The sequence below is a fragment of the Bos indicus genome, chromosome 1 (assembly GCF_029378745.1).
Source record: "Bos indicus isolate NIAB-ARS_2022 breed Sahiwal x Tharparkar chromosome 1, NIAB-ARS_B.indTharparkar_mat_pri_1.0, whole genome shotgun sequence".
Taxonomy (NCBI): Eukaryota; Metazoa; Chordata; class Mammalia; order Artiodactyla; family Bovidae; genus Bos; species Bos indicus.
This window is the reverse complement of record NC_091760.1, coordinates 153,515,589-153,538,948: the sequence shown is the minus strand read 5'-3', so window position 1 is coordinate 153,538,948 and position 23,360 is coordinate 153,515,589. Positions and strand designations below refer to the sequence as shown.

At 50.7% G+C, this 23,360-nt stretch overlaps 1 protein-coding gene across 1 annotated transcript in view; it reads right to left on the bottom strand.

Annotated features, from left to right (window-relative positions):
• The window catches only part of GALNT15 (polypeptide N-acetylgalactosaminyltransferase 15), a 46,872-nt gene that overhangs the window by 6,371 nt on the left and 17,141 nt on the right, over positions 1-23,360 (bottom strand). The window contains exons 2-8 of the mRNA XM_070797174.1: positions 19,045-19,214; positions 17,060-17,264; positions 12,807-12,974; positions 7,159-7,276; positions 3,331-3,525; positions 2,479-2,610; positions 2,024-2,128 (exon numbers count right to left, since the gene is read on the bottom strand). Coding sequence (XP_070653275.1) covers positions 2,024-2,128; positions 2,479-2,610; positions 3,331-3,525; positions 7,159-7,276; positions 12,807-12,974; positions 17,060-17,264; positions 19,045-19,214 — 1,093 coding nt within the window. The remainder of the gene's footprint in view (positions 1-2,023; positions 2,129-2,478; positions 2,611-3,330; positions 3,526-7,158; positions 7,277-12,806; positions 12,975-17,059; positions 17,265-19,044; positions 19,215-23,360) is intronic.

Sequence of the window (23,360 nt, the reverse complement as noted above, 5' to 3'; positions counted from 1 at the left end):
TCCGGCTACCCCCGGGGTCCAGCCTCGCTGCGGAGGGAGCCCCCGGGAATCCGTGGACAGACGGTCTCTAGCGCACCCGCCCCAGGAGAGCTGTTCCCCTCCCTTCCCCAGGGGCATTTCCACCCTCTGCCTCCCTTCTGACTGTGGAGTGCAAGTCCTTTTCCCTGAGGAAGGAGTTTCACAGACCACATGCTGAGTGCTGAATGAAGCTGCTCCTCGGAGACCTGCAGCCAGCTGGGTGACCCCTCGTCCGGCAAGTGGGGCGGGGGCGCTGAGGCCACGAGGCTGTCTGCCCAAATCCAGCCCTTTCTCCCACCACACACACACACACACGGCTGTTGTGTTGCCCTAAGAGCCCCCTCTGGCCTGGAAGTCTTGGCCCCCAGAGGTCCGTATTAAATGCCTGAAAGACGCAGCGTATCTACTCGGGCAGGACTCAGCGCCAGCAGCTCGGAATCTCAGGAACAGTCACAGTCACAGGTCTGAGGCACCGCTGTAAACGGGGGGCGCTTTCTGGGGTCTCCTCGCTCCCTCGGGGCTTCTGTGCCCACAGACCCTGCTTGGTCACCCGCTGTCCCCGTCTCTGGTTCTAGTTGGCTAATGGTCTTGAACTGGTCTTGAACTGGTTTCAAAAAGGTGCCCTGGTGGGAATTTGCCTGCACATAAGTTTTCTTTGATCTCCGATTATAGATTTTTAATTTAAATGATGAACTTTTCCATTTTGTAAATAAGTTCATTTGCATCATCTTTTAGATTCCATACATAAGAGATATCTTAAGATATTTGTCTTTCTCTGACTTACTTCAGTTAGCAGGTTTACAAACCAGGAACAGACCCACATTCAGAGAAGACAAACTTATGCTTACCAAAGGGAAAAAGGTGGGGGAACAGATAAATTAGGAGTTTGGGATTAGCAGACACGAACTACTATACATAAAATAGATAAACAGCAAGGCCCTACTGTATAGCACAGGGATCTATATTCAATATCCTGTAATAAGCTACAACAGGAAAGAATCCGAAAAAGAATATAAATATGTATATATGTAGAACTGAATCACTTTGCTATACACCAGAAGCTAAGACAACATTGTAGATCAACTACACTCCAATAATGGAGAAGGCAATGGCACCCCACTCCAGTACTCTTGCCTGGAAAACCCATGGACGGAGGAGCCTGGTGGGCTGCAGTCCATGGGGTCGCCAAGAGTCGGACTTGACTGAGCGACTTCACTTTCACTTCTCACTTTCATGCACTGGAGAAGGAAATGGCAGCCCACTCCAGTGTTCTTGCCTGGAGAATCCCAGGGACGGGGGAGCCTGGTGGGCTGCTGTCTATGGGGTCACACAGAGTCGGACACAACTGAAGCGTCTTAGCAGCAGTAGCAGCAGCACACTCCAATAAAAAGAAAAAAAGGAAATTCCCTAGCAGGGCAGAGGTGGGGATTCCACGCTTCCCCTGTAGGGGGCATGGGTTTGATCCTTAGTTGGGGATCCTGCATACTGTGAGGCTTGGCCAGTAAGTAAACATTTTTTTTTTTTAATGGGAGTCTTTTTCATGAATTCTGGATTTCCAGTGTCTTTTATGTTTTTGGATGATCTCGTAATACTGGATCCACTTCCACACAAGACAAGAGACATGCATGTGGCAGGGGCAGGCGCTCCTCAGTGAGAACAGCCTCTGCCCACCTCCCTGTGCCCACCGCCCCTTGCCCACCGCGATTCTGGAGACACCTGCCTTGGTCGCCCCTGGGCTAGCCGCCCTCCAAGTCTCTGTTCCCTTTTCTGTCAGCCGAACGCACTGGCTAAACAGCCCGACCCTTTCCCTTGAGCTCAGAGGCTCGCCTTCTCTGACGGCTCCACATCTGGGCTAGGGGCTGGGGACAGGTTGCGGGGCGGGTCACAAAAGTGGGGGACCAGGCATAGTGAAGGACGCGGGACCCGGGAAAGGAGAGGCCCCTAGAGGAAGAGAGGGGCACCCCGGCAAAGACCCCCTGGGGGTCTGGGCGCGCTGGCCACCCACCTGCTGCGGCTCACCGTCCCTGCAGGGGGCCAGCATCATGGCACAGCCTGGGGCCGCCTCCTGCCCCGCGCAGTCCGCGCAGAAGCCCAGTCCAGTGTTGTGGAGCTGTAAGCAGACACACGGGGGTGAATCCCACCCTCCGCGCAAAGACGCCCTCTGTCAGCAGCGTTCCCCTCCTTCCCTCTCCGCAGTGACCCTCAAGGCCCACGTGGGGGCCACAGAAGCGAGGGAGGTCAAGCTCAAGCCAGCGATCCTAAGGGCCGGGCCTCCTGAAGGACGTGGACGCACCCCAGGGTGAGGGGCCCTGTGGTGGGTTGCAGCACAGCCCAGCCATCCCTCAGGGAGGCCCCGCTGGGCCGGGCCTGGGCGCCCGGGGTTGGGGGAGAGCCAGGCCCTGGCTGGGGAAGCCACTCAGCCCGTTTCCTCCTCTGCCCTTTGTCTTTCTCATGCCTTGCCTTTCCGGAGAACCTGGGCCTGCGTTCCAGTGGATACAGCTCAGGGTAGACGTTGGCCAGAAACCAGTGGAAGGTCCGGCAGCCCAACCTCCTCTGCAGCTGCTGGCGCTCTGTGCAGTCCGGCTTCTCAGCCTGGGGAGGGGGGAGACACAGGCGGCAGCATGAAGAAAGCGGCTTTACATCAGAGCTCACGTAGGGGAGGGACGGGGTCTGGGAGGGAGCTGAGGGGGGCGGACAGCGCGCGTGACCGTGGGCCGCGTCCCGCGCCAAGCAGTGTTCACGTGTCCTGCCAGCAGAACTGTGCTGAGTGGTCGTGGGCCAGTTGAAAATGCCCTGTTTGTGGACATTTAATCAAATGTTTGAAGGGTTTGTTTTTCTGGGCCTTTGAGGGGAGGTCCTTTACGTTTGGGCTTCTATTTGTTTCACGTCTTGGGGTAATTGCATAGCCCTGAGCACTTTCCCTGGGATGAAAGGGCCCTCGGGGGCCATCTCAACAATTACGCCCCACCCAGTTTTTCCTCTGGGCCCAGGATGAACGGTCGCAGCCTTAGATGTGATGACAGACTGTCCCATGATGACAGACCCCGCCCCACAGACATCCGGGGATTCGAGCTGTGAGCACTTCCCCCTCCCACTGCTGCCCCCACCCCCCGCCCCGCCCAGACGCTGGGAGAGACAGAGGACAACCCCACCGGGAGAGGGAACCCCTTGAGAGGGCCCCCATGGAAGTACCAGCTGGAAGCTTCTATTTGCCCTTCAAGGCGGAGGGGAGGTGCTTCTGGCCCAGCCTCCAGCTGCGGAGGGGGCCCTGGGTGGGCACAGAAGCCTCTGCTGGGCTCCCCCCTCCCTTACCTTGCTCAGGGACAAGGCCTCTGGACTCTGCTTGTAGAAGGTTTCTTTGAAGGAGTCCAGCCAGGTCTCAGCGATGCGGACCTTGTTCTGCAGGGCGGCCTCCCGCTCAAGCTGGGAGTGGGCATCTTCATTTTGGTAGAGGTGCCCCACCCGGGAGCAGGGCAGGATTTCCACGGAGCCCCCACAGAGCCAGGTCTGCCAGGAAAGGAGAAAACACACATCTCTGTGCTCCTCTCCAGGGACGTGGGACGCGAGGGACCCTGGGAGGGGCTGGCAAAATGCCTGGGGCATCACGAGTGCACAGTGACGCTACTTCTCAGGGTGGAACAGTTTCCTGATCTGAGAGTTCTGGGCAAGGGGGATGGACAGGTGGGGAGAACCAGGGCGGTGGTCCCAGGCCAGGACCTGTGGGTTGAGGGGTCACACCCCGGCAACAACGGGAGACAGTGGAAACAGTGGCAGACTTCATTTTTGGGGGGCTCCAAAATCACTGAAGTCAAGTGGGCCTTAGAAAGCATCACTACGAACAAAGCTAGTAGAGGTGATGGAATTCCAGTTGAGCTATTCCAAATCCTGAAAGATGATGCTGTGAAAGTGCTGCACTCAATATGCCAGCAAATTTGGAAAACTCAGCAGTGGCCACAGGACTGGAAAAGGTCAGTTTTCATTCCAATCCCAAAGAAAGGCAATGCCAAAGAATGCTCAAACTACCACACAATTGCACTCATCTCACACGCTAGTAAAGTAATGCTCAAAATTCTCCAAGCCAGGCTTCAACAGTACGTGAACTGTGAATTTCCAGATGTTCAAGCTGGTTTTAGAAAAGGCAGAGGAACCAGAGATCAAATTGCCAACATCCGCTGGATCATGGAAAAAGCAAGAGAGTTCCAGAAAAACATCTATTTCTGCTTTATTGACTATGCCAAAGCCTTTGACTGTGTGCATCACAATAAACTGTGGACAATTCTGAAAGAGATGGGAATACCAGACCACCTGATCTGCCTCTTGAGAAATGTGTATGCAGGTCAGGAAGCAACAGTTAGAACTGGACATGGAACAACAGACTGGTTCCAAATAGGAAAAGAAGTACGTCAAGGCTGTATATTGTCACCCTGTTTATTTAACTTATATGCAGAGTACATCATGAGAATCTCTGGGCTGGAAGAAGCACAAGCTGGAATCAAGATTGCTGGGAGAAATATCAATAACCTCAGATATGCAGATGACACTACCCTTACGGCAGAAAGTGAAGAGGAATTAAAAAGCCTCTTGATGAAAGTGAAAGTGGAGAGTGAAAAAGTTGGCTTAAAGCTCAATGTTCAGAAAACAAAGATCATGGCATCCGGTCCCATCACTTCAGGGAAATAGATGGGGAAACAGTGTCAGACTTTACTTTTCTGGGTTCCCAAATCACCGCATATGGTGACTGCAGCCATGAAATTAAGACGCTTACTCCTTGGAAGGAAAGTTATGACCAACCTAGATAGCATATTCAAGAGCAGAGACATTACTTTGCCAACAAAGGTCTGTCTAGTCAAGGCTATGGTTTTTCCTGTGGTCATGTATGGATGTGAGAGTTGGACTGTGAAGAAGGCTGAGCGCTGAAGAATTGATGCTTTTGAATTGTGGTGTTGGAGAAGACTCTTGAGAGTCCCTTGGACTGCAAGGAGATCCAATCAGTCCATTCTGAAGGAGATCAGCCCTGGGATTTCTTTGGAAGGAATGATGCTAAAGCTGAAACTCCAGTACTTTGGCCACCTCATGCGATGAGTTGACTCATTGGAAAAGACTCTAATGCTGGGAGGGATTGGGGGCAGAAGGAGAAGGGGACGACAGAGGATGAGATGGCTGGATGGCATCACTGACTTGATGGACGTGAGTCTGAGTGAACTCCGGGAGGTGGTGATGGACAGGGAGGCCTGGCGTGCTGCGATTCATGGGGTCACAAAGAGTCGGACACGACTGAGCGACTGATCTGATCTGAAAATCACTGCAGATGGTGACTGCAGCCATGAAATTATAAGACGCTTACTGCTTGGAAGGAAAGTTATGACCAATCTAGACAGCATATTAAAAAGCAGAGACATTACTTTGACAACAAAGTCTGTCTAGTCAAGCCTATGGTTTTTCCAGTGGTCATGAATGGATGTGAGAGTTGGACCATAAAGAAAGCTGAGCGCCGAAGAATTGATGCTTTTGAACTGTGGTGTTGGAGAAGACTCTTCAGAGTCCCTTGGACTGCAAAGAGATCCAACCAGTCCATCCTAAAGGAAATCAACCCTGAGTGTTCATTGGAGGGACTGATGCTGAAGCTGAAACTCCAATACTTTGGCCACCTGATGCAAATAGCTGACTCATTAGAAAAGACCCTGATGCTGGGAAAGGTTGAAGGCAGGAGGAAAAGGGGATGACAGAGGATGAGATGGTTGGATGGCATCACCAACTCAATGGACATGAGTTTGAGTAAGCTCTGGGAGTTGGTGATGGACAGGGAGGCCTGGCATGCTGTACTCCGTGGGGTCGATGAGTCAGACACGACTGAGCCACTGAACTGAACCCCTGCAACTGCCTGAATGTCCCTGCCCTGCTCCTGAAACACATGCCCAGATTCAGCACTTAGAGGATGCGTCTGTGCTGTTAACACCTGGACTCTCCCAAGGCTGCTTCCTGGGGAGAAAGAGTACCCCTAGTGGCCAGGGAATCTCTAAAAGTTTGTGAAGTCTCCTGCTGCAAAGTTACCAGAAGCCATTCCTGTGGAGATTAAAGCAAGCTTTCCTCAGTCTTTCCTACTTCTGGGAGTTTCCCTGCTCTCCACTCACTCCTACTCCCAAGTGCCTGGAGTTCATCCAACAGGAAGTCTCTTATTCCCTACTTGGGAATAAAGAGGAAAGCGAAAACCTCCCTAGGACAGGCAGAACCAAAAGGCACCAAGCAGGCAAACCACGGGCTTTCCAAACTGTGTGCCAAGGCACCCCAGGGTGCCAGAGCAAACCCAGACGGCTGAGTGGGCTGTTTCCAACGTTCGGGAGAAACACAATGACACCTGTTGGATGTTCTGCAAACTGATTTCAGCCTCAGATTGCTGTACTTTCAATGCTCTATGTCTTCGCTGGGTTGGGTTTTCAGGGATTGCTGTGGTGAAAAACCAGGCTAAAAATCAATGAGGAAATGAGGGTGGAGGGTCCAATCTGATCCAAGGCTTGAGAAATTGTGTGGTGCACAGTGGGGCTACGCTGTTTGGACAAATACTTATTAACTTATTAAGTTGTTTAGTCACTAAGTCGTGTCTGACTCTTGCGACCCCATGGACAAAGAAGCCTGACAGGCTGTAGTCCATGGGATTCTCCAGGCAAGAATACTGAAGTGGGTGGCCATTTCCTTCTCCAGGGGATCTTCCAAACCCAGGAATCAAACCTGGGTCTCCTGCATTGTAGGCGGATTCTTTACCAACTGAGCTACAAGGGAAGCCCCATTACGTTGTTCGGATCAAACTAAGCACACAGAACTGTGTGGTATTTGCTTCGGCCAGTGGGCATGGTGAAAACTCTCCAGGTGCTAAGGCTGCTGGCCTCGGAGGACGTCTAGGAAGTTCTGCGTCAGGCGGAGATGACTGAAGACATGCTTTTTCCTATGAGTGGGCTCAACAAGTGGGTTCAGGAGGGAAACTGTGATGAAGTCAAGAGAGAGGACAGAGGAGGAGAAAGCAGGGTGGGACACCCCCCTGATGATGACTCTGTGTTTGTCTGAAGCAGCATCCTTGACCTCCAAGCTGTGACCCTACCCATGGCTCCAGAGAACCTCCGGGGCCTCCCGTGGCCCAGGACGTACCTTAAGAGACAGCTCGAGGTTTCCGCCTCCCTGCAGTGACAGGAGAGGGTCGTACGCTCCGGTGTTTTGGAAGTAATGTCGGTCCACGGCCACCACCCCGCCAGGCACCACGGGGCTTCTGGGAAGAGAAGGTGGGAACAGACAGCAGTTCAGAACCCGGAGTGCCTGGGGGTGGGGACAGCAGGTGGGGATGCTCCAGGGGCCCAGAGAATGGACTCGGGGCTCAGTCAGACCTCAAGGCTTTTAGTTGCGAGACTGGAGCCAAGTGAGCATGTCACAAGTCCCGGGGTTTCATGAAAGGAGAGCTCTGGCCGCCTGGACCTTTTATACCGCATCCTGGGACTCTGCTTCTTCAGGGAGGGCCCCTTCTCTGGTGAGGTCTTTGGGAAGAAGACTTTGGTTAAAATAAGATGCCCTGAGGGCAGCAGCACCAGGCCTGGACCAAAGCGGCCAGCGGGCCTCTTCCTGCGCTCACTCTTGACCTCACACTCTTATCTGCTTCACGATCACGCACCCCCTAAGACGAATTCCGCAGGGACTCTGGAATAGATAGGTCCCCAGCCGCTCTGGGGGAAATACACATGCCTTAAAAACACAGAAAGCTGGAATCCCTGAGTGAGGGAATTAGGATGACAGCAACATCCTTTAGAAGAGCTTACCTGAGGAGGACAGAGCCAGAGCCTTCGGAATCAGAATCTCTTCATTCAAAAGAGCACACATTTCACTATGGCCAAACTCTGGGTATGCCTCAGGAGTGGATGACTCAGAGTTCAGATTTTTTTAATTACCAAGACAATAGTTTTACATGAACAAAACTACTGACATTTGGGCTATTAAAAACATGAAGTTATACCACACTAAAAACCAGTAGTATAGTTATTTCCAGTTTTACCACTTACAATTTGTAAGATCTTCGATGAGATAGATGACCACTCTGGGCTCAATTTCATCACCTCTAACTGGGGACAGTAACGGTGCTTCATAATAAGAGTTTTGGGGGACTAAAAGAAATGTCACGTGAAGTACATTTGCTTGCCAAAACCCAAAGATCTCTGAAACTCAAGTGCTTCCTCATGATGCCTTTGGCAGCAAGCCCTGTCCTGAACTGACATGGGTATCTGTATAGCCTTTATGTGCCTGGCAATGACAGATTGTATTTAAAACTTGTCTGTAAAACACAGCAGAGTGGAGCCACGAAGAGCACTGTGGCAGGAGGCTGGCCTCCAAGTTTAACCTTGGATCTACCGCTTAACAACTTCATGCAACTGGGCAACCTCTGGAGGCTTCATGTCTAATTTAATCTCTGTGTACCTCCATTTTCACATGTGGGAAATGGGACTAATAATAGTGATTAGTAACAGTAACTGCTGCACAGAATTATGTGCGTGCTAAGTCACTCCAGTCGTGTCGGACTCTGCGTGACCCTGTGGACTGAAGCCCACCAGGCTCCTCTGTCCATGGGATTCTCCAGGCAAGAAAATGAGTGGGTTGCCATGCCCTCCTCCAGGGGATCTTCATGACCCAGGGATCCAACCTGTGTCTCTTGCGTCTCCTGCATTGGCAGGCAGGTTCTTTACCACTGAGCCAGCTGATATGTATAATATGTTTATAGCATTAACTAAGCACTTGTTCAATAAATATCACTTAATACTATCATTTGCAAATGTACAGATGATGATATCCTTTCTGGAATTTTCTTGGCATCTGTATATAATCAGTACCCAACATCATCCTAATTCCTCTTTCATGCTCTCTCACAAGACTGATGAGAGAAGCCATGAAGTCAGAGTATCCAGGGTGGGGAAGACACAGTTAAAAATGTATTAATGTGTGTGAAAAGCGATCTGGGCCCTGCACAGGGAGCCTGAGGCCTCCACAGGGGCCGGGTAGCAGCTGGGTCTCAGGGAAGGAGCAGCCGCCCTGGGCAAAGGTGACTGGATTCTCCTTGGCTGGAACAGGAGAGGCTCCGACTTTGGCCAATGGTAGGTCAAACTGGGTGGGTCAAAGTGACTACAGTGACCTTGGGCATCAGAGAGACCCTGAGGCCTAAAAGAAGATTCCAGAGAGGACTGGTGCCTGGAGTCAAGGAGCCTTTGCCTCAGGTTGGGCAAAGGTCGTCTGAGAAGTCTGTTCTCTTGAATGGAATCCCTTGGCTTTGGCTGGAGCAGAATAAATTTCTCCCTCAGGCAGGCCCCTCTCTTAACTTTCTGTGGACCCACCTATCCAGCACTCCTCATAATGCTGAGATCTACCATCCTCCCGCACCATAACTCAGAGAGGTCCAGAAACTTCTCTTTCGATTTTTTGGGTTCACAGCCCTCAGGAGAGTGTCTGGCATGAAACAGGGGCTTAGAGGCACTGACAGGCCAGTAATGAAGTCAGATAGAGTTAGCTCCCTGTGCTTTCAGGATGCACACCTATGACGGAAGGAGGTAAAATATGGCTGGTTCTGCACCCCATCCCTTACACCTGCATCTCAGCACCATGACCCTTCCCCACTTGGGATACGAGACCTGAGGTTGTTATGGGCGGGTTCCAGACTGAATGTCTGTGTCCCTCCCAAATTAACCTGTCAAAGCCCTAACCCGCAGTGTATTGTATTTGGAGATAGGGCCTCCGAAGAAGTAATTAAGGCTAAATGAGGTCCAGCAACAGGAGAAAATAAATCTCATATTGGTTAAGCCGCCCAACCTGTGGTTTTTTGTTACAACCGCTGAGCTGACTACAACGTGGCCCCAAAACCAAGAACAAAGACAGCAGACTCTGAGTTTTCAAGTCTAACAGCAAGCCTGCAGTCTAGGCCTAAGGTGAGGGCTCATCCTCACAGAGCCAGGATTTTCTATGCCCAAACTAGATAAGATCCTCTGGCCCGGGGAGAGAAGATAGAGCCTGTGGGGAGACCGAGACACAGAGATTCAGGTAGATCCCGAGAAGGGTCTCGTATCCACCGTGACACCTTCAGGGCAATTCCTGGAGGAGGAGGATCCCTTGCTTGTTGTTTGGAGATGAGACAGTAGAGGGTACATAGCCCACTTCTCAGCTGGCTGTGCTGGGAGTTCAGGACCCCCCTGATGGCCCTTGGCCCTAGGAGATAGGGTCTAGGTGGTACCCGGGGAGGCAGGTGGTAGATGCAGTGCCTTAGAGGCTCCTGGACCATCAGCATGCCACTGTGGGCCGGAAGAAGATGTGGGACTTCGGCAGAAGCCATGTGGAGGGTGCAGGCCAGTGGGACCCCTGTGCCAGCCCCCCTCTGCGGCCACAGCCAGTGAAAGCGCACGTGTATGGTGAATCTGACACAGGACTGCCAGAGCCTGAAGTGGAGCCCTTCCTTCCCACCAACATCCCCCATGGAAGCCAAGAGCCCAAAGTCCACCCCAGAGGGACGGGAGGGTGGACACGCCTGGATGACAGATTCAGTGACGAGAGGACTAAGCTATCACTGAACCTAATTTGTCCAGAAGTTTTCTGCTGTTAGGAAACAGGGATCAAGAGGAAAATTACCTAAGTTCAGTTAGTAGAAAATAAAAAAAATATTTCTTACGTATCTTGGTGGCTGAGGTCAGCTGTTAGAGTCATACGCTCTCGGGCAGACACGGGGAAGCCCTGGTTGTGACTAACACCTCACTTTTAGAGTCATACGCTCTCGGGCAGACGCGAGGAAGCCCTGGTTGTGACTAACACCTCACTTTGTGTCCATAGACTAGGCACATGGAAACAGCTTAGGTGACTGCTTGGTGCTGGGCAGGTCAGCGGCGCCAGAATCCTTGTTCCTTGGGCTCTGTCTACAATGTGACATCGACCCCACTGCGACTTGGGGCCACATCTCCCTCCTGGGAACCTAGGTGGCCTGTGGTTGTGGAGGAAGTGACCCCGGGTGACCTCTGAGACTTGCTTATAAAAGGGGGTACATACTCTGAAACATCACGGTAAATGGGAGAAGCCAGACACAAAAGGTCACCTACGTGTGAGTCCCTTGGTATTAAATATCCAGAATTGGTAAATCCATGGAGACGGACAGTGGATTGGGGATTGCTAGTGGCTGAAGAAAGGGGACAATGGGAGACGCAAGTAAGGGACTTGCCTGTAGTAAAGGGAGGTGTTTTGGAACTGTGAAGACGCAATGTTTGCTCAGCACTGAGAATATACTGCATGTTCACTTAGAAACGGTTCATTTTACATTATATGAATTTCGCCTCAATACGTTATTTTTTTTAATTGGGTAGGAGATTACAGCTTGCTTTGCCTGGCTCTTCTGGGACCCTTGCTGTCTGAACCCAGGGCCAGGGTGTAGGAAGCCCCAGGGACCCGCCTGCAGGGATCTCATGGAGAGAACAGGGAAGAAGCTCCCACTGGTCCCAGAGGTGGCCACCATCAGACCCTGGGGAATCCTGCCCCGAGCTGTTGAGTCATTTCCAGCCGGTCTAGTCTGGTTCTGCTGAGGCCCCGGACACCATGGAGCAAACAGCCAACACCAGAGCTGCCTTCAGAATTCACAACCCAGAGTCCAGGCTCCTGATAAAAGCTCTTCCACACCCTTAAGTCTGGACGGTTTGTTACACAGCAGAAGCTCTCTAGAACATCGACTAGATGTTAAACATAACATATCCTATGTTAAACATAGGATATTTGTCTGAAAGTCAAACACGGGAGAAGCAAACCACAGAGCTTCTGGTGTCTTAGCATTTACCCAGCTGAATTCTTCCCTTTTACCAAGAAAGCATCTGAGGCCTGGGAAACTCCAGAGTTTCCTGGTGAGATGGAGCTGGATTGAGACCCCAAATATCATGCTTCTGCTTTCTACTTTCAGGGTCTGGAAACTTCGCCGGACTCCACTCGTGAAGCAATGTGAGGATAATAATACTCATCCCTGAGGGCCTGAGAGTCTCTGTGTGCTTCTCATGTATTAGCTCATTCAGACCTCCCAGCCCCCAGAAGGTAAGTATCATTGTGATCCCCCGCTTATTTATTATGTAACTTGCTAGGAAGCTCCAACAGAGAAGGCAATGGCACCCCACTCCAGTACTCTCGCCTGGAGAATCCCATGGACGGAGGAGCCTGGTGGGCTGCAGTCCATGGGGTCGCTAAGAGTCGGACACAACTGAGTGACTTCACTTTCACTTTTCACTTTCATGCACTGGAGAAGGAAATGGCAACCCACTCCAGTGTTGTTGCCTGGAGAATCCCAGGGACAGAGGAGCCTAGTGGGCTGCCGTCTATGGGGTCGCACAGAATCGGACACGACTGAAGTGACTTAGCGGCAGCAGCAGCAGGCAGCTCCAATATTGACACTCCAATACTGGGCCACCTAATGCAAAGAACTGACTCACTGGAAAAGACCCTGATGCTGGGAAAGATTGAAGGCAGGAGGAGAAGGGGATGACAGAGGATGAGATGGTTGGATGGCATCACCAACTCAATTGACATGAGTCTGAGTAAGCTCTGGGACTTGGTGATAGACAGGGAGGCCTGGTGTGCTGCAGTCCCTGGGGTCGCAGAGAGTCAGGCACGACTGAGCCACTGAACTGAACTGAACCTGCTAGGAGAGGAGGAGAGCCCGGGTTGGCCCAGGCCACCCTATGCCGAGGCCGCCCGCTGCTGAGCCCGCGTGGGGGAGGCAGTGGTGAAGCCGGCTGGGGAAGGAGCCTCACCTGATGGGACTGACAGGGGAGGCGAGGGCCCTCCTCTCATGCTCCGGCAAAGGCTCCCAGTGGAAATCCAGCTTCCAGTCCAATACTCCTCGCTGCTGGTCCGCGGAGGGGTAATACTGCAAAGTCTTCCAGTCAATCACGTCTAGGACTGGAGACACCACCCTGCTCCTGGAAGGAACCGTGAGGTCAGAGAAGGGATACACACCCCCATTTGCTGGGGGGGCAGAAACATCATTTAGACACCAGCCCCCAATACGGCAACCACCAGTCACGCAGCTACTGGGCTCCTAAAAATATCAGGTGTCTGAACCGAGATGTGGTGTAAGTGTGAAACATGCACTGCATTGAGAAGACTTAGTATGAAAAATGGTGTGCCCATCTCAGTAATTATCGTATTGATCGCGTGTGGGAATGATAATATTCTGGACGTATTGGGTTTACTAAAATATTCTGTTGAAATTAATATCATGTGTCTCTTTATTTTGCAGTGGACTACTAGAAATATTTAAGTTATACCTGTGGTTCCTATGCTATTTCTACTGAACAGAACTGTTCTAGAAAATACATTTTTCCACAGGGAGTTGGGGGCCCATTTCATTAAAGAATATTCCTGCGCCCTTCTTTAAAAATCTCTCTGTCCAATAAAAAATACAAACACACACACGCACACACACACACACCCTCTCTGGACAAAACTGAGAGACAGAGGAGTGGTGGCCTGGGCTCAGCTCTGCCGCTAATGCGCTGTGTGATCTTGAGGTAGCTGTTGTGCCTCTCTGGGCCTCAGCTTCCTCATTTGTAAAACGGGAGGCGGAACTACTTCCCAGAAAGGCCTTTCTTTCTCAGCTGTAATGCTCTAGGCCTATGGCTCTTGACTTCTTTGGAGGTCTTTGATTCCTTTGAGAATGACGGGAAAACAATGGATCCCTCCTCTGAAAAATAATCATATGCACATATACAAAATATTGTGTACAACTGTAGAGGGCTCACGGGCCCCTGCTCTAGGGTCTAGCTCTGGTTCCTACCTGGATCATGAAACTGGGTTGTCTTGAGAAACCAGGATTGTCAAGCCCCAGAAGTCTCCTTGATGTTAAAGCATGTGTGTGTGTGTATGCATGCACGTGTGCACGTGTGTGTTTATGAGTACATGGTGTCTCTCAGCGAAGTCCTGCAACTAGATTTACTTGTTCATTTATTGTAGCTGTTGGCGTTGTATTTCATCCCAGATTTTTTGCATGGCTTGGGACTACCTGACCTCAGAGAGGGCGCTGTGGGAAATTGGTACAGATTTCGGTACAAGCTGGAAACCCTGCCTTTAGCCGCATCACTCAGGTGTACCAGCAGCTGCCCTCCACCTAGTCATATTTCAGTCACATTTTTTTTCCTTTCATGGCCATTCATGGCAGTGAGAGGCATGAAACTGGCCTTTCATGACAGTTTCTTCTAAAAGCTGTATCTTGGAATGAGTTAGGCATGAACTCAGGGATTACCCAGTTAGACTGGTAAGAGAAGTCTTAGACTGGCTGGCAGCTACCAGTCTAAGAAAAGGAATATTTCTGGGAAAGAGATGCCAGCCATGCTGTTTACACTCCCATCAATTTCCATCCCCTTTGGAGACAGCCAGGGCTGGCATGAGCCCAGCCCATATGGAGAGGGCCAGAGTGGTCCTGGCATTCAAGGATCTGCTTTAATCTGTGGCCTCCACTGACTGGCCTTGGCTTGAAGGGTCATGGGGTTTATATTTACAGCAAGGATCTTGGAAGGTAATGGTAACTTGAGACCCCTGGCCTCCGCCACTTTGGAGCACTATGTATTGACCTAAGAAACTGAGAAGTACAGGCAAGGATTTCAGGGGGCACGCTCCCAGGTCTGCTTACTGTTGAAAGAGCCGTGCAGAGCGGATGGATTTGGCAACTGGCAGAGCATTTTGTGGAATTTCAGAATCAAGAGCCAGGGAAGCCGTGCGGCTGACTTCTGAGGAGTCCCATCAAGTTTGTGCCACCTTGGCAATGTAACAGGACAAGAAAGAAACTGCAGTTAAGTGGCTACACTGTTTGTCCCAGAGCTTTCAGCTGTGTCCTTCTTGATAAAAGGTGTACATCCCTTTTCATCAGAGAATGATCACCCTAAAGTTCGTCAAGTTTCTCTTTTTGCTCCGTCTTGCTGGAGGCTCAGAGTCATATGTAAATCTCGTTTCTAATAACTGTATTACCCCCAGTTTCCAACACCATCTTTTCCTTTCTGAAGTCTTCTTCTATTTTAGCCAGTTACATAAGTGATTCATCATAAGCCTCTTTGAATACATTTTGGGTAAAGATGAAGATTAAAATGTCAATGAATGAAATGAAAGATGTTTCCTTGTTTTGTTTTTTATTCTCATGGGCCAGAGCAGCTGCTTGGTCAGGGCTGAATTAGGAAGAAATTGGAGTTGAGAGACTTGAAAAGGAGTGATTAAAAAAAAAAAAGTCTTATATTTAGCTTTGTGTTTGGAACCTACAGATGTATCTAGAGTTCTTGGAATTCACTAAGGGCAAAATAGCAAAGCTTCCCTGTCTGACTTGGAAGGAGCTAGGAAAGGACTCACTCCATCATCCTGTCACTTGTGAACTGAGTTTTAACTCACAGGCAGACTTGAGGTCAATCCTCTCCTAAGCCTTTCTAAGTCCTAGGTGGTCAAGCATTTGGGTTTCAATGGAGCCGTCAACAAACACCAGCTAACTGAAATACGTGAGGTCAACCAAGGCACCACTGTCCAGAGAGCCAAAAGCTAACTGCAGCTGCAAACTCATCCACCAAACTTTTACCCCAAGGAGGAAGGACCCTAGTTTATCTCACCACTCTTTGTTTTTCCCCTGGGCCTGAACGTTCCTCTTGCTCTGTGATGTAGAAAGTCATTCTGGAAGCCCATGCAAATTCTCGGCATTTGTGGGAAGTGTCTTATACTAAGAAGCAAGAAGCTCTACAGTCTCTCTTCCCAGAGTTTTGCTGCTCAGGTGCGACCCCAAGATTGATGCTGGCCCTCCCAGGACTCTGTCTGCTGAGGGGGACAGAGCAGGACAGGGGCTGAGAGCTTTCCCAGGCCACAGACCAGAGGAAGGTGGCTCGCTCTGCAGGGCTGGAGGCATCTAAATCCCCTGCTGCTCCTCAACACACGCACACACACATGCACACACATACACACACACAAATGTGGGATTCTTCAGACTGCCTTCCATCACTAAGCCCTCAAATACAGAGCAGCCTCAACCTCAGCTAAGAACTAGGTGACCTTGAGAGCTAGGTGACCTTGAGAACTAGGTGACCTTGGGAACTAGACGACCTTGAGAACTGGATGACCTTGAGAACTAGGTGACCTTGAGAGCTAGGTGACCTGGAGAACTAGATGACCTTGGGAACTAGACGACCCTGAGAACTAGGTGGCCTTGACCTTGAGAACTAGGTGACCTTGACCTTGAGAACTGGGTGACCTTGACCTTGGGAACTAGGTGACCTTGACCTTGGGAACTAGATGACCTTGATAACTAGGTGACCTTGGGAACTAGGCATCCCTCTTGGATGCTTTTGATTTGTTAATGTGGGTTCATCAATTGTTAACCATTTTACCACTCTGGTGGAAGATGTTGACAATGGGGAAGGCTGTGCACATGTGGAGGGAGAGGATATATGAGAAATCTCTGTAACTTCCTCTCAACTGGGGGCTTCCCTCATAGCTCAGTTGGTAAAGACTCTGCCTGCAGTGCAGGAGACCCAGGTTTGATTCCTGGGTTGGGAAGATCCACTGGAGCAGGAAAGGGCAACCCACTCCAGCATTCTTGCCTCTCAATTTTGCTGTGTACCAAAAATTGTTCTAATAATAGAGTCTATTTTAAAAAAAATAGAATGAAGACATCCCAGACCCTGCACTTTGACCAGTGATCCAGGAGCTCTTTGTAAACTATAAAGTGATACACACATATTTTTAAAAAAGAACCAGGTGTCCCTAAGGCAGGAGCCTGGACCAGTCTTCTAGTGGGAAATAGTGTGGTCAGCCTCCTGAGCCAGGAACACCCCTAAGAGGGGGGTCTGCCCCTTTGCCCTTTGAAATCTCCCTTTCTCTCTGGTCATGACTCTTCCTCCCTGGCTTGGGCACTGGAGCTGCAGTCAGCTCAGGCAGTGGTGGCCAGGAGGTGGGGTGTGTTCTGTGAGTGGCTAAGGCCGTAGACCATCTCCCCATTCCCCGCCCCCTGCTCTACAGCCCCCGGGGGGTGAGTTACCTGTCACCAGCTATTCTGGCCAGGAGGGGCTCCAGCCAACCTGGCTGGCACTCGCAGTGGGCGTCCATGAAGACCAGCACGTCCCCGGTGGCCCTGGCAGCCCCCAGCATCCGGGCCCCGCTGGCGCCCAGCCTTCTGTTGCTCCTGAGCAACTTCACGCCCTCCAACTGGGCCACGTGCTCACTGAGAGCCATCTTGAGTTGTCCTGGAATCAATAGGGGGGTGGTCAGTGAGGTCACGGGATGCCACAGCCCCCGAGAGTGCAATGACCATCACTAGGATCATTGCCAACAGGCTGCTCTTGGGAGCAGTGGTGAGCATCGCCTACATTATGGGGTGGTTGTCGCTAAGATGAGAGATGCCTAGTTCCTTTGGGTGGATCAGGGTTCCCTCCAGTAAAAACCAGGAGACATGGCGTCCTGAAGCTAGGAGAGAAGAGAACGTGCTCACATTCTCCAAAGGCAGCAGTGAGGCTGAAGCAGATGCTGCTGGTGCCCCGCTCTGCTGGGACCCCTCTTGCTAGTTTGGTTTGCAGGTGCCCAGCTGCTGGGGGTTGGCTGCCAACTGAAGTCCCCATCCTACCCTGGAGACGTGCCCCAGGGGACCAGAACCCAGGGGACCGGAACCACCTCTCCTGCAAGTAGCAGAGAGTTGGTCAGAATGCCACCCCTCGCCCCAGGTGAGTGGTGGGTGGGTTGGCAATGACCGACGGCTGCCTGAATACCAAGGCCACTCTTTGCCTCAAGGCAAGACAGCTGAGGTGCACCTGGGAACGGGCCGTGGCTGACCTTCACCCGACACCGCGTCTTAGCTCAACTCCTCCTGCCTCCTCCAGGCTTCCCCACTCCCCTAGTGTTCCCCTGAGAGCACCACCCCGCCCCCCAGTAACATACACATGAGTCCCCGTCTCAGGCTCTGCTTCTAGGGTACCTGACTAAGACACAGGGATCAAGGAAGTCAAAGACAGAGGGTCCATTGTAGGCGGCCCCCAGGAGGGTGGCACTGGCCAGAGAGGTCTTACTGCAGTCGTGGGGGAGTGAGCAGTGAAGAGAAGATGGGAGGCTAGAGATTGAGATCAAAAGTCTACACATTCTTTCAGGAATGACAATCCTACAGCGGATACAGGTTGAGAGAGGCTTTTTAGGCTTTGTCTTCAAGATCAGGTTTGATTCCTACGTCGGGAGGATCCTCTGGAGAAGGCTACCCAGTCCAGGATTCTTGGGCTTCCCTGGGGGCTCAGCCGATAAAGAATCCGCCTGCAATGCGGAAGACTTGGGTTCCATCCCTGGGTTGGGAAGATCCCCTGGAGGAGGGCATGGCAATCCACTCTAGTATTCTTGCCTGGAGAATCCCATGGATGGAGGAGCCTGGTGGGCTACAGTCCATGGGGTTGCAAAGAGTTGGACATGACTGAGCAACTAAGCACAGCACAGCACATTCAAAATCAGAAAAACTGTGCAAATGGACAGGTGTGAGAGCACCCAGATGAGCACTAGCAGAGATGGAAAGACCAACGTACGGTCATCCTTCAGAGTCGGGGTGCTGGCGTTGGTTCCAGGAGTCCGCCCACCCACTGCAGACACCAAAATCTGCAGATGCTTCAGTGCTCAAGTCCCTTACAAAAAAGGTGAGCACAAGGGACCTCCCTGGCGGTCCAGTGGTTAGGACCCTCCACTTCCAATACAGGGGCATGGGACTAAGATCCCACATGCCCTGCACTGCGATCAAAAGAGCCAATAACGAGAGAGCAGCACAGTCACCCTCCAGCTGCTGGTTCCTCGCCTGCAGCCAGCATCACACTCTGGGGGTGTCACAGGGGGCGGAGCCTCTGGGGCTCTTCCCGGATGAGTCTCCTGCACCCGAATCCCCGTCTGCGGGACCGCTTCGGGGACTCCCGCCTACATAGGCTCCAAACTCCAGTCTGTGCACGGAGGCCCTCAGGGTCCAGGCCCTCCCAAGAGAGCCTGCAGGAAGCCCGCGGCCACCTTGCTGGCTGAGGTCGTCCACAAGGACGATCTCCTTCAGGAAGGCCCTGGGCGCCGTGTCCAGGATGCTGTGCACGGTCCTCAGGAGGGTGGCCCAGGCCTCGTCGTGGAAGCAGAGGACGACGCTGGCGGTGGGCAGGCTGTCCGCGGGCGGCGGCTGCTGCAGGCACCTGCAGAGAGGAGAGGCAGGGCGTGAGGGGAAGGCTCTAGCCACTGGCTCTGCTCCCGACTCGAGGGCTCTCTCCCTGCGTTGTCTCAGAATTTCCACTAAAGAGAACCCGTGACGCCCTCACAGACGTGCTGTCCACCGTCTCCCAGGCCTCGGACTCCGAGAACTGCTTTACAGTGTGTATCCTCGCCTCTCCCCTAGCAGTTGAGAGGTTACCACCATTTCTCAGCAGACAACTGGCCTAATCTGTGAAATGGGAATGAATGACAAGATCACCCACCTCTTAGAGCTGGTGTGAGGCCTTAACAGGGCAAGATACACAGTAAGTGTCCTATCAACATGAAAGATCAATTGTTTAAGAGCAAGGACGCTGTTTTCTTTACTTTTGTATTCCTACAATCTAGCATAGCGTCTGACACATCATACGTGTTAATTTTTACTTCACTCTGTGTGTAGCCTTTGCCCTGAAGTGGGTCTCTTGCAGGCAGCATTATCGTGGGTTCTTGTTTTGTTTTTTTTAACCGACTCTGCCACTCTATATCTTTTAGATGTGGCACATTTAGCCCACTGGCATTTAAGGTAATTATTGATAGACATGTATTTATTGTCATTTTAAACCTTGATTTCCCATTGATTTTATATTTCTTCCTTGTCCTTTTCCATTTTGCGGTTGGCTGATTCTCTTTCGTATTATGTTTATGTTCTTTGCTTCTGGTTTTTGTGCATCTATTGTATGTTTTAGATTTGTGGTCACTCTGTTTTTCAAGCACATTAATCCCTCCCTATATCTTCTTGTGTTAGACTGGTAGTCATATAGGTTCAAACACATTCTAGAAAAAAGAACTAGCGTATTTTCCTAAATACTATGAGTATTTTCTTACTCACCCCCCACATTTTATGATTTTGATGATTTTACATCTTCAGGTTCATCCTTTTGTTGTCCATTGTGGTTGTCATCACTTTCACAGAAAAAAGTCTTCTTTTTTTTTTTTTAAATCTGTGTACTGGTTTATTTATATGATTTACCTTCCAATTGTAATTTTCTCTTTCCTATAGATTCTTACTTATTTTCTATTTAGAGAAGACCTTGCAATATTTCCTTAGGGTAGGTTTAGTATGGCTCTATTCTTTTCGTTTTTGCTTGTCTGAGACATTCTTTACTTCTCCCTCTATTCTCAATGATGATCTTGCTGGGTAGAGTATCCTAGGTTGCAGTTTTTTCCCTTTCGGGACTTTGTATATATCTTGCCCCTCCCCTGTGACCTGCAACTTTTCTGTAGAGAAATCGGCTGATGGCCTTATAGGGGTTCCCTTGTCATCCTCTCTTTAACTTTTGCCATTTTAATTGTCATCTGTCTTGGTGTAGATCTGTGTCTGTTCAGATGACACGCAGGTGCTCACTTTACAAAGCCAGGGGCGGGGGTGTAAATCCATGGTTCGCACAACCGCAGGGAGAAAAAATTCTGCCCTGCTTCCCAAGTAGTGTGGCCCCTGGGGCTCAGCTGTGGTTTCATCCACCCTCTGCACATGGGCAGCCTGTGGCATCTGCTACTGAGCCCCTGAGTGGTGGCTGGGGGCACTCTCTAGGAGCCCGTGGAGGTAGGGGTCAGTGCGTGGAGACAGCAGCTGCTATAGTGGCCCTGCCCTTGGCACGCTACTTAGCAATGGTGCGTTGCTACTGTGGAGGGCTGGGCTTCTTCCAAGAACACCCCTTGTTGAGCTGGGCCACACTCCAGGCCTTTCAGGCTCCCTCCCAGCAGCCAACTCCAGTCCCCTCCCCAGGCCAGGACTCTGAACTCCGGGTCTCAGCACCCAGCCCCGTCCGTAGCAGCAGACCTGTGTCTCAGGCTGGGTGCCCAGCCTGCTGGCTGGACCGTCTGTGCAGGCCTCTCTGCTCTGTTTGCCGCGGGCTGGTGGCTGGGCTCGCCTCTGAGCCTCTGAAGCTCCGTTTCTGAGCTCCCCGCTGGTGAAGGGACTTCCCAGGGTTCAGGAATGTTTCCTCTTTCCGGATCCCTCCCAGAGACCCAGGACCTGTCCCACTTACCCCCTTTCCCCTTTCATCCTGCCCAGTCGCATAGGAACCTTTCTTGTCCTTTCAGGAGTTTGAGGTCTTCTCTTACGGCCTGGGAGGTGCTCTGTGAGAACTGCCCCACTTGTAGATGTGTTTTTGAGGTATTTGGAAGGAAGTGAGTTCTACATTCTTCTACTCTGCCATCTTGATTAGAGCTCTCTACATGTTAATTATTATTCTTATTAGTATTATAATTATTATTGAAGAAGGGGCAAGGTTTGAACCTTTGGGAGCAGTAACAACATGCCAGATGCTGTGTCAAGCCCTTTACGCACATCACTGCCTGGTGAGTCTGTGGGTTGGACCAGCTCATCCCACTTTACAGATGAAGAAACTGAGGCTCAGAGAGAACAAGGCTCATCAAAGCCATGTGATCAGTGATTGGCAGAGCTGGATATTATACCTTCACAGCAGTCATGCCCTTTCCCCTTTGCTGCTTTGTGACGGGACCAATGGGTGTGTGTGTGTGTGTGTGTGTGTCTGTGTGTGATGGTGTGATCTCTGCCAGGAGACTCTCAGGTTCCCACCTTCCTCTCCAGGTGAAGAGAATGCTCTGCTTTATGTTTGCTAAGCATGGGGTCTGTGAGGACTCTGAGTGAATTCACAGTGGAATGAACTCTAATAACAACCTGACCCCTAAAGCAGCATGCAGTTCATACCTGTCCACAAAGACACTTTCTTAAAACTCACTGCTGGAGCACGCCTTTCCAGGTTGTAGCTGCTGAAACCACCAGTCTGTCCTCAGAGAGGCATTTGCAATTGAACTGGGGTTGTCTCAAGGACCTCAAACTTCTAACATCTAAAGGCGTCTGTGCTGGCCTGGGGATCAGCTCTAGCTGCTCACCAGCTGGACACCAGCCCTAGCTGCTCACCAGCTGGACACCCCTCTGCTGGATGTGTCCCAGCTGAAGCTGGAGCTCTCAATGCCATGGAAACTTGCCTGTGACTATCTGGGAAAAATGCTACATGGTGAGTGCTTTCAGATAAAGTTAAAACAGAAACCTTAGATGATGAAACAACAAGGCACATGAACGTCTCGTAAGCTAGCTGTGACAACTGTAATATTGTTTCTGTATTTATACACTATTTCTTTTCATAAAGTATTCAAAGTCACTCCAAATTGGGAAAGGAATACGTCAAGGCTGTATATTGTCACCCTGCTTATTTAACTTATATGCAGAGTACATCATGAGAAATGCTGGGCTGGATGAAGCACAAGCTGGAAGCAAGATTGCCGGGAGAAATATCAATAACCTCAGACATGCAGATGATACCACCCTTATGGCAGAAAGTGAAGAAGGACTAAAGAGCCTCTTGATGAAAGTGAAAGAGAAGAGTGAAAAAGTTGGTTTAAAACTCAACATTCAGAAAAGTAAGATCATGGCATCTGGTCCCATCACTTCATGGAAAATAGATGAGGAAACAATGGAAACAGTGACAGACTTTATTTTGGGGGCTCCAAAATCACTGCAGATAGTGACTGCAGCCATGAAATTAAAAGACATTTGTTCCTTGGGAAAAAAAAATTATGACCAACCAAATAGCATATTAAAAAGCAGAGACATTACTTTGCCAACAAAGGTCTATATAGTCAAGGCTGTGGTTTTTCCTGTGTTCATGTATGGATGTGAGAGTTGGACTATAAAGAAAGCTGAGCACTGAAGAATTGATGCTTTTGAACTGTGGTGTTGGAGAAGACTCTTGAGAGTCCCTTGGAATGCAAGGAGATCCAACCAGTCCATTCTAAAGGAAATCAGTCCTGAATATTCATTGGAAGGACTGATGATGAAGCTGAAACTCCAATACTTTGGCCACCTAATGCGAAGAACTGACTCATTGGAAAAGACCCTGATGCTGGGAAAGATTGAAGGTGGGAGGAGAAGGGGCCGACAGAAGATGAGATGGTTGGATGGTATCACCGACTCAATGGACTTGAGTTTGAGTAAACTCCGGGAGTTGGTGATGGACAGGGAGGCCTGGCGTGGTTCAGCCCAGGGGGTTGCAAAGAGTTGGACACGACTGAGTGACTGAACTGAACTAAACTGATTCAAAGTCACTCCGAGGAAGTATGCACGA